This window comes from Antechinus flavipes, chromosome 2, assembly GCF_016432865.1.
Source record: "Antechinus flavipes isolate AdamAnt ecotype Samford, QLD, Australia chromosome 2, AdamAnt_v2, whole genome shotgun sequence".
Lineage (NCBI taxonomy): Eukaryota > Metazoa > Chordata > Mammalia > Dasyuromorphia > Dasyuridae > Antechinus > Antechinus flavipes.
Genome location: NC_067399.1, coordinates 644,229,977 through 644,245,526, shown reverse-complemented (window position 1 = coordinate 644,245,526; position 15,550 = coordinate 644,229,977). Strand labels below are relative to the sequence as shown.

The 15,550-nt window shown below is 45.0% G+C and overlaps 1 protein-coding gene across 7 annotated transcripts in view; it reads left to right on the top strand.

Moving 5' to 3' along the window:
• BBS4 (Bardet-Biedl syndrome 4) overlaps positions 1 to 10,892 on the top strand; it is a 69,066-nt gene extending 58,174 nt beyond the window's left edge. For 5 of the 7 annotated variants that reach the window (XM_051982344.1, XM_051982342.1, XM_051982340.1 and 2 more), the window contains 10 exons: positions 1 to 128; positions 1,853 to 1,907; positions 3,384 to 3,452; positions 4,254 to 4,406; positions 4,488 to 4,659; positions 5,579 to 5,648; positions 6,255 to 6,396; positions 9,371 to 9,578; positions 10,026 to 10,197; positions 10,484 to 10,892. In XM_051982344.1, the coding sequence (XP_051838304.1) occupies positions 1 to 128; positions 1,853 to 1,907; positions 3,384 to 3,452; positions 4,254 to 4,406; positions 4,488 to 4,659; positions 5,579 to 5,648; positions 6,255 to 6,396; positions 9,371 to 9,578; positions 10,026 to 10,159 (1,131 nt within the window). In that variant the 3' untranslated portion in view covers positions 10,160 to 10,197; positions 10,484 to 10,892. The remainder of the gene's footprint in view (positions 129 to 1,852; positions 1,908 to 3,383; positions 3,453 to 4,253; positions 4,407 to 4,487; positions 4,660 to 5,578; positions 5,649 to 6,254; positions 6,397 to 9,370; positions 9,579 to 10,025; positions 10,198 to 10,483) is intronic. The other 2 variants (XM_051982339.1, XM_051982338.1) reach the window with 2 other exon arrangements.
• Positions 10,893 to 15,550: the final 4,658 nt, after the last annotated feature.

Genomic DNA, 15,550 nt, shown 5'->3' with positions numbered 1-15,550 from the left:
GCAAAAGACCAGTTGCACAATGCCCTACAGCTCAACAGACATGATCTGACTTACATAATGTTGGGAAAAATTCATCTGTTGGAGGGGGACCTAGAGAAGGCTATTGACATTTATAAGAAGGCAGTGGAGTAAGTATATCCATAAGATTGCAAATTGGAATGAAAGCAAAAAATGACTTGCTTTTTTGTCCATTGCTCAGGTTGGTTTAGTTGTTGAGATGTCCTGCTTAAAGGGGTAGTTTCTGTATTGTTTCCTTAACAGTCTGTCCCATTAAGCCCCTGAATTTCTTCATCCCTGTTTTGTTGACACTGAAGGAGAGATTCAAACTTTCAGATCTTTGAATTTGAAAAATGAATTATTGCCCAAAGCCCTTTTTCTTCCTGAGGAACACCTTGTGGCTGGGTCAGTAAAGCATTTCGGGAATCGAGGGACCAGTGTGAGTCTTCCATGTCTATAATCAGTTTATGTCTGTGTACATGTAAACCAGGAACACTGTAGCCCCCAGAATGACTAGAGTTGTAGGAAAGGAAGCACAGACACTGACAGGCTTTGGACATGGCCCATAGTGCGTGCTGTGGTGTGCCCCCTGCCTTGTACTTCTGTTAGTCACAGACAGTTTGATTCTGTGTGGCCAATAAGCCGAGAGCCATCAGTCTGTCTGAACCAGTACCAATAGATAACCATGCCCTGATGGTTGACGTTAGTGGCTGAACCTTCTTACTTGTGAAGTTGATTGACTAACTTCCCTTGGCTGCTCCTTGATCTCCTTGGGGGGTATTAGCTGTGCCATTTCTGCACAAGTTGGTTCTCAGGGCACTTCTTTGCAGGAGGAGCTATCCCAATATGTTTTGGTGCTTTGGGAGTTTTATCAGAACAGAAATGTCTGAGGTTTATATTTTCTGCCCTATATTATCTCCTCTCTTAGCATCTATTCTTACCAAAGTGGTGTTTTGTAACTTTGTTATTTACAATTCTGGCCCATCAACAGCCACTTTATTAGAATAGGCATAATAATATTTACCGAAACCCAGCCCATCCAGAATGGCCTCAGCAAAACTTCAGTTTCACCAAACAACTCCTCCTGCCGGAGGTGTCAGATTTTTTTTTTCTATGATCTTGGTGAAGTTCTTGTGGGTAAGTAGCTTGCAGCACTATAGCTCCTTGTGGATTGTTACCAGCTCCATTAAGTCACTGAATTTCAGCACCTTCATTCAGTAAGCATTTATTCGGAGACTGCTGTATTCCAAGAACTGCCTAAGTCACTGAGGATAGAAAGGCAGCTCTTTTCCTCAGAGGGCCTGTACAAGGAGTGCACAAATGAGTAAAGAGAATGGCATTTGGGGGGCCATTGGCTGGGGGCATCAGTGATGGACCAGCTGAGGGAGCTCCCAAGGAAAGAAGGGCTGAGGAGGGAGAGCTGTGCTGGAGAAAGCCTCAGGCTGGAGATGGGCTATCACGTGTTAGGAGGGAGGGGAAGCACTTGGGAGTCACAGGTGGAGTTTATGGTCTGGCCCCCAGGCCCAAGGGAGAGGGCTGATGTGCAGGTTCTGCTCTGGGCAGCTGGTGGGTTAGGAACTGGCTGCCCGGAGTCTGGGCAGCTAAGGGGGGAGGGGGATGCTGGGGAAGAAAGAGCTGAGACCTCTTTAGACATGTGGTATGGGAAGTGTCTGGTGGATGTGGTCAGCTCTGATGGAGTCTGCAGCTTCAAAGGGAGGGAACTCCCCACATAGAGATACGAGAGAGAGAGAGGTGTGAGCCCAGGGGCCGGGCTGCCTATGGATGGGAGGAGGGCTCATGCTTTGCAGCTAATTGATGAGAATTGATATCGCAAGCCTCATGGTCTGTGTTGCAGGTTCTCCCCAGAAAGCACAGAGCTGCTTACGACCTTAGGACTACTCTATTTACAGGTAATCCTGGCTCTCCTTACTCATGAGCTGATTTAGTCCTTATGTCCAAAGGGGTACTTCCTTGAGGCTGTTTGATGTGACTCGACATTCTTCACCAAAGGCCACATCAAACAGGATCACACAGACTTTCATGAGGATTCTCCCGGGGGCCCCCTGATCGTCTGCGTCAGAACAAGAGTTCTCTCCGGGGCCAGCCCGGGAGAACACAGTGAGGATGAAAAACTGCTTCATGAAAAAGTTCAGATGATTCTTGCAGAGCTCCTGCGGCTCAGTTCCTTTTATCAGAAAACCTCAGTGCCAGGGGCTCCGGCTTGAAGTTTTGAGGAACTGCAACCCAAAATTAGGACAGGGAAGTCTTCACTTTCACTGCCCTTGCCCAGAAAGCACAGGCTTTCTGCTCCAGGTCTCGATGGCTCAGTGCAATCCAGCTGCCAACTCTAAGAGATGGAGTCTGGTAACCTTTGTGCTTTGTTTTGTTCTTGTTTTTTTATCCTTCCATTGAACTGACAAGGATGAGGTCTTCTAAACAGTGTCCAACACAGAGGATTGGGGCTGTAGGGAGGGGAACTCTGGACTCTGAGGTCTTTTCCTCTGGCAGCCAAAGATGGAAGGGGCCATGTCTAGCACGGTCTACTTCTATGGCTGCTTCTGGCCAGGCAGGAGCATGGGAGAGGGGAATATAGCCATTTTTTTAAAGCTCTCATTTTTTTAAAGCTGGTTTACTCCATTGTGACAGTGTAGATGTCCCAGTAAACCTAACACAAAGGATGTTCTCTGAACATAACGAAGCACTCTCACAGAATAGTCCAGGCCTCACACTGTTTCATCAGTGATCAGTTAATGGAAGGGATCAGTATGAACTTTGATCTTTGCTACCAACAATACAAGTTTTTGCTTGATCTTCAACATGATCATCACAATGTCTCATTTCAATTAAGTCTTCTCAGATTGTTCTGAATTCCTAATTTTCTTAATATCTTACAGTAGAATAATATTCTAGTACATTGATATGCCACAATTTATTCCATGCTCATGACATCACACAACCATACTCTCTTCTCTATGGAACATCTTAGGAAAAAGCCATAAAAACCTAGGAGTCACTGGTTTTCATCTTGGGACAGACCTGGCTTCAGCCATGGGAAATCTCTTGTTTGCCCCAAGATGCGTTTGTCGACTTTTTTGTTCTCAATCCCTTCCCCTCCCCCCCAAGAAATTTCTACGTGACCCAGGTACATAGGTATATAAAATAGGTATATAAACCAAATATTTACTAATAATCATGGTTTTGTGACCCCCCCACATTCAGTTATAAGACTCCCAGCAGGGTTCCAAACCACAGTTTAAGAAGCTGGGGTCTAGAGAAGGTTAGAGTAGTTGGGTGCTACTTCCTCGGTCCTAAACTCGGTCCACAGTTTTCTGTCCCTGATGTCATTTTCTTGTTTTCTTGCCCCCTTCCCCTCCCTTTCCCCCCAGCTTGGCATTTACCAGAAGGCATTTGAACATCTTGGAAATGCGCTGACTTTTGACCCTACCAACTACAAGGTATCAAAGGATATAGCACAAGGGGAATGTCACTGCCTATCCCATATGATGGAGTCCAGTGCTCGTCCAGCAGGAGTCCTGGAGCTTGGGGAGCATGGGGCTGGGGCATCTGTGGGGATGTGTTAATGAGTGAGGAGGTAAAAGAATGGCTGGGTGGGTGACACAGATGGCATGTCAGAATGGCCCTAAGGAGGAGGTCACATACGGGGACAGGCCTTGGGCAGTCTGATGGAAAGTGGAACTGGTCTGTCACATTAGGTGAGGTGAAATTGGTTCCTGATTGTCATTCCTGCTTATTGTTTCTTATTATTATTCTCCAGATTCTTCAGGAATTGTATATTCCTGCTATATTGTTGTATAATAAGAATATTATATATTCTTCAAATAAAAAGCATTACATGTCCTTACTAAAGTAAATTATGTGTAATTTACTTGCAAAGTTCTGCCCCTTAAGGCTTTTACCTTGTTGGGTCTGGGCCTCCCAAAAATACTGCAGCAGGATGGGTTCTTCTTACTGAGGAAGATGTGTTGACTAGAGTTGGCAAAAAGCTAGTATTTCTCTGAGGAAAGGGAGTCTCTCCCAGAAGTGGGAAGAGTAAGCTTTAACCTTTGTTTCAGTGTCTTTAATGAACAGTCTGGTCCCTGTGGGAATTTAGAACAGAGCGAGGCTTGGAGTTTGGAAATTAGCCGGGCAGCGCCAATCCCCCTGGTGAAGCTGGGACGGAGCAGCATCTCCTGTGGGCTGTGGGCTGGAGGACTGGCCTGGCTAAACAATGACAAAGATTCCTCGTGGACTTTTAGGCCATTTTAGCAGCCGGCAGCATGATGCAGACCCACGGCGACTTTGATGTCGCGCTCACCAAGTACAGAGTCGTGGCCTATACAGTGCCGGAAAGCCCCCCGCTGTGGAACAACATCGGAATGTGCTTCTTTGGCAAGAAGAAATACGTGGCAGTGAGTGTCTCCCCTTCTTCCTCTCCTGATGTGGGGCTCCAGGAGCTCCTCACATTCCCATCATGCTTCTCTTCTCTGCAGGCGATCAGTTGCTTGAAAAGAGCCAATTATTTGGCACCGTTTGACTGGAAGATCCTGTACAACCTGGGGCTCGTCCACCTGACTATGCAGCAGTACGCCTCGGCCTTCCACTTCCTCAGCGCTGCTATCAATTTCCAGCCCAAGATGGGCGAGCTCTACATGCTCTTGGCAAGTAGGTGATGTCCTCTTGGCCCCAAGCCCGTAGTTGGGGCCCTGACTGGTGGAAAGGAACAGCTGCAGCCCTCCCCCCATTGCAGCTGCCCTTCCCACTGCTGAGTGTCAGAACACCTAGGGAGGAATGGCCACGTGGGAGGGAGGCAGTGCCATCTGCTCAAGCTGGCCCTTGTCTCCAAAGTCAGGATGTTAGCACAAGGTCTTCCCTAGGTCAGATCTGCTTCTGGACTCCATGGCAGCAGCCACATGAAGTTCTAGCTTCCAGAGGCAGAGGGAAGGCAGAGTCCTAGTCTTGGAGTCACCAAGGCCCGGGTCTGAGGAGTTCAGCTCTAACAGAAGTTAGAGGGCATGAAGGGCCCGCATTGGGAAGAAGGCTCCATGTTGGGCTTGTTTTGTTCAGCACCTAAGTTCAGATTAGAACTGATGGGTAGGAGTGTCAGGGGAGCAGATTTCAGCTCAATACAAGAGGAAATTTGAGGAAAATTAGAGGCAAAGTTAATAGGTGGGGAGGTCTTTTATCAGTGGGGATGTTATAGAAGTGGTTCCTGATTGTCTCTTGGTTAGATCTGGGATTCTGTTGAGATTTTTCTTGGGATTCTATGAGATTTAAGTCTAGAACCATAAGCCCAATGTTGACACTCACTCGCTGTGCATCTGTAAGCCAGTCGCTTAACATCTCAGGATATTAGTTAATGTGTCTGTAAAGTGGAGAGACTGCTGTACAACAGTCTGTAAACTGGCTTAAAATCCTGCTTCTGTTGGCCTCCTCGCCCGCTGCCCCTCACCCCCCAAGCTGCAGCAAGGACAGAGGTCGTTGGAGGATCGGGAACCCAGGCCCAAGTTAGAGCTTGTTCAAACTAGTTTTTCCCAGAGTTCCCTTGATGGTTGCAGCCACTTCTTTCTTTTCTGTGCTACAGTTGCTCTGACCAACCTGGAAGATACTGAGAACGCTAGTCGAGCCTATGCAGAAGCAGTTGCCCTTGATCAGTGAGTTGGGGGATTCTTGGTCTGCTGCCCACCTTGCTCTTCTGTCATTCTGGGGGAGGATGGTGCACTCCCAGAGCTGGTCCATTGTGCTGCCCAATCTTGGCTGTGTCCAGCCCGCCTCTGGACCCCTTGGACAGTAAAGGGCCCCAGGGTCCCCAGGAAGAGCCAAAGTAGGAGCTGGATTTACTGCCTGCCCTCAGCACGTTAGAAATTCACAAGACTCCTCCTTGGGATACGTTTCTACTGACATCCTTAGCCATACAGCAGCCAAAGACCTTGGACGGTCAGAACTGGCTGACCTTGGTCCCTATAGTCCTTGGGCCAGGTCCTGGCAACACGGGGACAATGTAGCCTCCAGTCAGTCTGGCGCAAAGGGTGCAAGGGGTGAGTCACCCAAATCCTTCCTTCTTGTTATGCATCCTCTCAGTTTTCTTATGACCAGAAGAGAAGAGGAGCATAATGCTGGGGACAGAACTCGGAGGCCTGGCGCAAGGGTCTGACACTGGCTTTCCGGGAGGGCTGTGGGGATGCTACAGGGCACTCAGATGACTGGTTCTTTGCAAGGTCAAGATCACAGTGTATCTGTTTTCTGTCTGCCGCTCCCAGGTCTAATCCTCTGGTAAATCTGAATTATGCCGTGCTGCTGTACAATCAGGGAGAGAAGAGGAGGGCTCTGGCCCAGTACCAGGAGATGGAGAAGAAAGTCACCCTGCTAAAGGGGACCAGCTCTTTGGATTTTGACCCTGAGGTATGTCTGACTGCCCCCGAGGGCACAAGTCACCCCAAGTAAAGAGCACTGAGCCAGAAGGCTTTGTCTTTAACTGAACTAGGCTTGCTCAGTAATCCTGTTTGCAAGATCTATGTCTGATCAAATCCCAAAATGGTTAGTACTGCGAAGGATGGAATTTTTAAAAAACAAAATTTTATTGGTAACTTTTATTTTTATAGTTTTATGCATATTTCTCAGTGCATCCCCTAAAAAGGGAAAAACATGGACATTTATCAATTGGAGAATGGCTTGATTTCTTATAAATTTGAGTCAGTTCTCTATATATTTTGGAAATGAGGCCTTTATCAGAACCTTTAACTGTGAAGATGTTTTCCCAGTTTGTTGCTTCCTTTCTAATCTTGTTTGCATTAGTTTTGTTTGTACAAAGGCTTTTTAATTTGATGTAATCAAAATTTTCTATTTTGTGATCAGTAATGGTCTCTAGTTCATCTTTGGTCACAAATTTCTTTCTCCTCCACAAGTCTGAGAGATAAACTATTCTATGTTCCTCTAATTTATTTATAATCTCGTTCTTTATGCCTAGGTCATGGACCCATTTTGATCTTATCTTGGTATATGGTGTTAGGTGTGGGTCCATGCCTAATTTCTGTGAAGGCTGAAATTTCCATTCATTTTAGGAATGTGCCTCAACATGTCCAAAATGGAATTCATTTTCTTTCCCTCAGAATCCACTTGTCTTCAGAGCTCCTCTCTTTGTTGATGTTACATCCTCCTCCCACAGATATCCAGACTCACCACCTCAGGACTGTTCCCACATGGCCACATTGCCCATTTCTGTCATGGAGACCTCTACAACATCTGTCCTGTCTTTGCCCTTTGCTCCCAAGGCTTCCAGCCTCACGTCCCACTTTGCTTCTCTGACCACTGCAGCAACCCTTCATCCCCACCCCCCCACCCCCGATGGGCTCCTCGTCTGAGTGTGATCCATGCTGCTGCCAAAGGGATTTCTAGAAGTATAGATCTGACCCTTGCACCCTCTTTCCCACTCAAGGAACCAATGGCTCCGTTATCCTTGGGACGAGATAGGAGTGCCTTCTGGTGCTTCACACTTCTCCATATCCCTGCCCCAGCATCCTCCCCTTCACTCGTGTGGTGTGTCCAGCTTGTCCCTCCAGCAGCTGCTCCTGCGCCACTCTTCCCTCTTGAGCCCCTCCTGCTGTGTCTTGTTTTCCCTAGTCCTAGGAGCTTGTTCACTTCCATTAGAATGCATGTTTCTCAAAGACAGGGATGCTTTAGGTTTTCTTGCTTTTATTCGTAGGGGCTGGTACATATTAGGTGTGCAATAAATGCTTGTTGATTGAGGTCCTGGGGTTTAATGCCTCTCAGCTTCTTTTCCAGCAGAAACTCAGAATTCGCCTTCCTCACTCATTTTCTGCATTTTTCTTCCTTTCTCAGAATAGGGAGGTGTTCTTAGCTTCTGTCAATAAATAAAAAATACTTAATAAATGCTTATTTATTATTACCAGCTATATGCACCAGGCATCGGACAAATCGCTTTACAAGTATTATTTCATTTGATCCTCTCCACAACCGGAGAGATAGGTGTTATGATCCCCATTTTACAGATGAGGAAACTAAGGCAGACAGTCTTGCCCAAGGTCACTTAGCTAGAAACGCCTGAAGCCTGATTTGAACTCAGAACCCAATGCTCTGCCCACTAGGCCACCTGCCGCCAAGATGGAGTATCCTTGTAGCTCTCTGTTCCCTCCTTCTAAAGTCTCGTTTAAACAACCCATGAGGGCTCTTGGACTTACAAGTAACCTTTAATCCTCAGCATGCTGACACTTCTCAAACTTGTTTAAGTAGTTCCACTCCAGAGCTTTCTCTTCCCTTAGCAACTCATCATTGGGGGTCTGTCCCCCTTCTGCCCCACAGCTGCTGGGGCAACCCCTGACAGCAGGGCTCACACTTGTGATGATGGAGCAAGTTCTTAGCTGTTCATTCCTTCCCCCCAATCCCATCACCCCTCTGCAGAGGCTGTCAGGTTGGGTGCCAGGGTCTCTAGTCTTTGCCTCCATTTTGTTCTCTGGCAGTTTCTTTCCCTCTCATGATGTCAGCTGCTCCCTTTGTAGATCACCACCCAGACCAGGCATCAGGCTCTCTCCTTTCAAGCCCCAAATATATACTTCCTCCTGCCTGTAGTTTAGCTATTCATGACTTAAGGGTATTCCAGTAGACTTGGGAAATGGCACCACGGAGACTCAGTGTGGGCCAGAGCATAGTATTTCCACTTTTCCAGTTTTTATTATTTCTTTCTCATGGTTTTTTCCCTCTTGGTCTGATTTTTCTTGCACATGACAAATATGGAAATGTCTTTAAGAGGATTGTCCATACTTAATCTATATCAGATTGCTTTCTGTCTTGGGGAGAGGAGAGAGGGAGGGGGAAAAATTTGAAACACAAAGTCTTACAAAAATAAATGTTGAAAACTATCTTTACATATATTTGTTAAAATAAAATATTGACAGCTGCACTTCAAATTGAATGTGTCCAAAATCCCCATTCCCATTTTCATATGTTTCATGTGTGCCTCTCCTTTAAACCAAGTCAAGTAATGTCTCTGTGGAGTTTTCACTGATCTTTTCCTCCTCAGCTTGAACGAGTTTTTCTATGCTTGTCTTAAACAATTACTATGTACCATTTTATTCGAGTTGGGGTTATTTGTTTGTGCTAACTTTCTCCCTGATTTCACCAAGAAATAAAAGGGTCTAACCTAGCCTTTGGGGCCTTTGGTTTTGCTTTTCTTTCATGGGGTATAATAAATCTCTGTACAAGGCACTTCCAGCCCTTGAGCGTCGTTATCTCTTGGTAGTCCGCTCACAAAAATCCAGTTGAGTTTAGAGTCTTTGGGGGCCAGTAAGATAAAATGGCCAGGTCATATGATCTTGAGATTGTGTGTGTGTTTTTTTTTTTTTCTTCTTGAATGGACAAGATGGTGGAGATGGCTCAGAAAATGGGTGCAGCTCTACAAGTTGGAGAAGCACTGGTCTGGACTAAACCAGCTAAAGATCCCAAATCAAAGCATCGAACAACTTCCCACAGATCATCCAATTTCCAACAGCCCTTGGGTACCAACCAAGCTCTAGGGCAAGCCATGTCTTCAGCAGCTGGCTATGGGAAATCCATACAGCTTCCTGCAGGTGAGTATTTCTGCAGGATACCGGCAACTTTATTATTTTTGTAGATGTTTTTAAACTAGTGCTTTCCAGAAGAAGTCTATCATCGGACCAACAAATCGGCACTTGATTCTTTAGGTAAATCATAAGGCTCAGATATAGACCTCCAGTCATTGTTGGATAATTGGTGTTTTGGATCTGTAGCCAGTTTGGAAACACTGGGAAAATGACTTATTTGTGTCAGTGCCCTGATACAACCTAACTCCATCCAACCAGGCCAAGGAGCTTTTCAGCTTCTGCATATTTAATTAAAACTTTTCCTTACGACATTGAAACAGAATACTTTTTCCTGCTGAAAGTCTCAGAATTCTCATTTAGAATCTTCCAATAACTTCACTTCTTTCTACTATTGTTCAGGATTAACAGACCTGTAGATTTGGGGACTGAGAACTGGTATTATATCTCAACTAGGTGCTGGAGGATCATCTCATCTTTCAAAGCTTCCTTCCCTCCCTCTGGAGCCAGAGGTAGATCCAGCTGAAGCGATAAGGTCTGAGGTCCAAGAACAAGGAGAAATGCAGAAAAGCAGCCTGGCCCCAGAATAAAGATGTCTCCTTGGGAAGAATGGGGAGGATTTGGAAAGGTAATGGTATACCCACATGCAGTGGCTTCTGGTAGGCAGAGGGCCAAGTCTGGATGCAGCCCGCAGTCAGGGTCAGGGTGTGGGTCTCCCAGCTTCCCTTCCCTTTTAAATCCCAGCATGACCCTCGAGCCTGATACCAGTCTGAGAAGTTGGGTTGTCTATCCTTTGGAGCTCAAACTAAGGGTGGTCAGAGGGGGAAAGGGTCCATGGGCCTTCGTAGCCCAGCTAATGTCTATGAGCCAGCAGGCTAGCAGGCACTCTTACTGTCTGGTTGTTTTGGGTACAGAGCAGAAGGGGCACAGACACAGCAGATTGGTGCCCTCTGGTGACAACCTCCATCTACAGGCCTGACTCACCTGCATCCCGAAGGCAATTCTCAGAGCCTGAAGCTGTGCACTGTAGCAACCACTTGATTTCTGGCCAGCTGTTAGAGTAGCTGTCTTCAGGCCCAGCTTAGCAAGTGTCCCGGCCTCACCTGCTCCAGGGGGAACCCAGAACATGGCTCTGAGCTCAGCTCAGCTGCTTAAATGGTCAGAGTCCGGAGCTTAGAGCACGTCGTCCCTGGCTACTGAATCAGCAGTGGCAGCTCTTGATGGATGAAAAGGAAGAGCTGCTCGGTCTAAGTTTTTTTTAAGGCAATCACTGACTACCGTCTATTTGTATGTTCTTTATAGAATAAAGATTATGTATTGTCACTTGTTTCTCTGATGTTATTTTCCTTTGGCTAGCAATCTCCTCTTTGCTCACCTGGCTGGAAATATATTAGTAAAATATTTGAAAGGTTCTTGTTCCTCTGTTCTTATTTAGGAAATTCAGAGAGTTTTAATTTGTATACTGAGCCTTTATACACTTTATATCTTAAATGTCAACCTCAAGCTCAGCAGCAACTAGGAAGGACCGTATCATCAGGATATTTGACAGGCTGATCTCCAAAGGAGTCACCTATGGAAGTCAGAACTCCTCTTGTTCTTATAGAACTGAGGGAGGAGGTATTGGAAGCAATTTTCTTTTTTTTCATCTTGGGGTGGGGGGAGGGAAGAGGGCAGAGGCACTTTGAGAGGGCCCAGCACAAAAAGCCTTTCCAAAAACTCAGCCCTGGTGAATTGGACACAAATAGCATAAATTGGATTTCTCGAGCCAACTATTTAGTGCCGTTCTCAGGTCAACAGCAGTTTTGAAATTGGTTACATCTATCATGTTCAGTTTCATGTAAAAATTTTTTAAAACTGAGTGGCTGCTAGAAGGCGCAGTGGATAGAGCACCAGCCCTCAGGAGGACCTTAATTCAAATCTGGCCCCACATTTTATACTACCTAGCTGTGTGACCCTGAGCAAGTCACTTAACCCCAATTGCCTCATCTTCAAAAAAATAAACTCATTAGACAGTCATTTGCAAATGGATCTGTACGTTAGGCATGGGTGTACATCAGGATTTTTTCTCAGGAGTACTATATAAGTAAATTAAAACTAATGTTTTATTATAAGTAATATTCCAAGAAAGGAAGAACATGGGGGGCAAAATGACTTCAATAAAATAAGGCAACAGCAACACTTTAAAAACTCACCACTTTGGTCACAGCCGAATATATCACACTGACTGGTCAGTCTTCCTCTGCTTTCAAGTGCAGAATATTCTTAACGCTGCTTTAAATCAAATAAATAAGCCCCTCCTTTTTACATCATACACAAGAAATCGTTTTTCAGCCTTTGATTAACTCGGATTATTCAGTCATAGGAGCTTCAGCAGTTTTGGTAGGTGTGTGTCCACCCAACACATTGATTGATAAAGTGGATTTTACTAGGTAAGACTCCATAGCTCTGCCACAAATTTCTATGATCTGTTTCTGAATTTGTCATCTCGTTGCCATTGGGCAAAGCTAGCCGATGAGACCAGGTTGATGTTCAACAGGTGGCTATGCCGTTCAGGGGCGATACCTTTGGATCATCGCATTGACAAAAGCATGAATCTAAACAAAGCAACCGTACCTGAACGGGCTTGAATAAAACTATCCAAACGAAATCCACGAATGCACTGAGAGCACTGACAACTCTGCAACTCCTTCACCCTCGAAAACCAGAGGCAGCAATGAAGGGGTGGCAAGAAAAACTGCTTTTACTTCTACACAGAGCTGTCTTCAGACTTTAAAATCTAGCTTCCAACACTACTTTAATGAGGGTTAATTTTGTGGTTTGTTTCTTTTCTGCTTGGATAGGACACCAATGAACTTAAATTGTCATCTGCTAATTGATTTGGGATTGGATGGATAGACTGTTTCTAAGACTGATGCAATGGGCTCATGTTATTGTTCAAAAAAGTATTGCATCTTCAGCTGCAGCAATAAAAAATCCATATGGATTTTGATGAAATGCAACAACTGCCATCTCCATACACTTTCTTCCCTAAAGATTTAGGGTAAAACAGAGCTTAGGAATCATGTCTTAATTATCTTAACTTCTGCACCTTACACACTGTAGATGCTCAATAAGAGAAATATCCTTGAGCTTTCAGGCTGGCAGCTTGATGAAGAAACATGAATAATCTTAACGTAGCTGGTAGTAACATCCACCAGAGAACCAAATGCCAAACTACTGCAACCCTAACCTGGTTTAGCAAAACTTACCCAAGTTTCCTGGTGCCTGCTTTGGCAAGTCCTGCTGTGGAACATCAAACCCTCTGACTTGGAAACACCGATTCTTACCCAAACCACTACAAACTTTAAAATGCAAGTCAGAAATTTGTTTCAGACATATTCAACTCAGTTGCTCTTGGTTTGGCTCTGGCTGTGTGGTAAGGAGGAAGCCCCCAAGTCATCAATGATAACTTATGTGGTTCAACTATGGAAACTCAAAACAAAATGGTGTCCAAGCAGCAGCACCCAAAATCACGCTGGTACTCCAAAAAGGTCATCCTTTAAATGGAATCAAAATCCTAATCCCTCGTGTAACTTCTTCTGAATGATTGGTTATTCACTCATTTTAAACAGTTCCAAACATATCTTGAAAATCATCAGTAATTAATCTCTTGTTCCTGAAAACTGTCTTTCTAGATCATTAATAATGACAACATCTGACATCTGTGGTCCCTCAGTTCTCAAGACAAAGCACTTCTTTGGGTGCTTCCTTAAGAAACAAACTTTATCTTTTTTCAAAACAATCCAAATAAATACTGGGCAAAGAAAATAGATGGCTTTAAAGGGAGAGTGCCAGGATAAAATAAACAGAGTTCTGTCAGAACACAATTCCTAATTTGTTCCAATATCTGAACTGCTGTTGTTGCTAGTCACTTCCCAATTTGGCTAAGTGGAAAATATGGGGGAGGGTGTATAAAGTACAGTTGTAAAGTTAAGGTTATTGAGACTTGGCAAACATTCTTGGCTCCTTAGCAGACACTCTAAACCAGAGGTCTATGAAGTTTTAAAAATGTTGATAACTGTGTTTCACTTAAAAGCCTATCCAGTTAATTTTGTGACTTTTAGAACATGATTCTAAGGGTTCACAGGCTTCCCCAGACTTAGAATGGACACTGATCCTCTGCTTGCCACAATGTTCTGTAGGCAGCAGTTAAGGAAGTCTGGTTCTCCTCCCAGTTATATTTTCATAGGCTGTTAATTAATTCTAGCACATCCCACACGAGCTGGTTTTATACTTTTTCAAGTTTGGCCTTTAAACAGGGTAGCTACAAATTTTCCAAGCTGCCCCAAGAAGGCAGGCCCATATTGGTGTTTAAGCCCCTACAAGAGTATGTCTATGATAGGTCACTATCATCCCATCTATTAATGTTCCGATACAAAAGGGATATCTGAAGATTTTGGGAGAGCCCATTCAAACACAGCAGTACAACTCTGTAAGAAAAGCTCCAGAAAACATCCACGCAGAAAACAGATTGTTGGTTTATTTTAGATGCCCCCTTTCCTTCCTTTTCTTGGAAGACTGTAATGATCTCTCCAAGTTTTAAATTGTAAATGAGTTAGTCCAACTGTTGTTGAACAAATGAGCTCACTCTACTTCAACAAATGAAAACAAATGGCACGCTGGCAGGCTGGGCCTGGATCGTCCAAAGCTGGAGGGGTGACAGGGGAGGAGGGAGGTAAGGACAAGGGTCGGTAACGTTTGGGTCTTCATCAGCACCATATTCTCCTCACCGTGTAATGCAGAACTCCCCGGGAGAAATTCCTCCAGCCCCACTCCTCCCCAACCCTAAGTTAGTTGTTCAGTTAGGATTGCGACACAGGAGCAAGTCCTGGGCTGAGAGCCCCCGGCAAATACCAGGGAGTCTGTAAGGAAAGAAATCATTCTAGGGACCTGGGGTTCCCGAAGGGAGATGCTCCCATGACATGCTGGCAAGTGATTAAAAGTTAACAGTCAAACAAAACACTGCTGGGGGCCTGCTCCAAATGCCTCCCTGCGGCTTTATTTTTGACTCTGCTGTTGTGGCAAAGAACAAAAGGCCAGAGATCCACTGAGAGATGGGAGTGCCCAAGGGTCACTGTACCCGTGACTGCTTCCTCCTCATGCTGCTCCCTTCCACCTGGACACGTCCCATGACATCCATTACTTGTGAAAGGCTGGGCTCCATCCAATTCAGACACATTGTAAAGAATAATGTAACACAGGCCCTGGGGAGGGAAGGGGAGGTAACAGATATCCAAAATGGGGGACAACCTAATTCACATTTCCAGGTAGAAGTGAATTTACATTTTATCTGCATCCCTGTAACACATAGCCACTTCCTATTGTTTCCCAAAATAGAAACAGAAAAAGTTCTTATCTTGAGGGAAATGAAGTGTAAATTGTTTTAAAAAAATTTTAAAGCACACAAAAAATGTCCTTATGTTATAAAAATAAATACATAATGTAACTTGTGGTAAATCATCTTTCATAATCCTGGTGATGTAATACTTAGGTGCTCTTCTTGCAGCATCTGATGAGGTCAACTTGCACCTTTTAACGGAATTAAGTTTGTGTCACATGATTGAGAAAAGCAATCTATCGGGGACAGGGAAGCATATTCCAGTCACATAAAGGATGAGAGTAATCAAAGGTCAGATTTCCTGTTGCAATAGCTTAGTCTTAAGTTGGACAACAAGGCCAAGCATAAGCCTACAAACGCTCTGATCTCACTAAGCAACCCCATGTGCAGAAGCAGCCCTTGTAGTCATCGAAGGAGAGGGAGGGCATCTTCCCTTTCCCCCACAATGACATAAAGCCAGCCCGCCAAAGCTTCGAGGGCCCGGGGCATGTGTCTCCGGCTTGCCTGCATCTAAACACAGCAGGCCCCCCGCTTTCTTCCTATTGCGCTGGAGCAGAAGGTTAAGAGGTTCTTCTCGTTGAATGTTTTGATCATCAAAATGAAT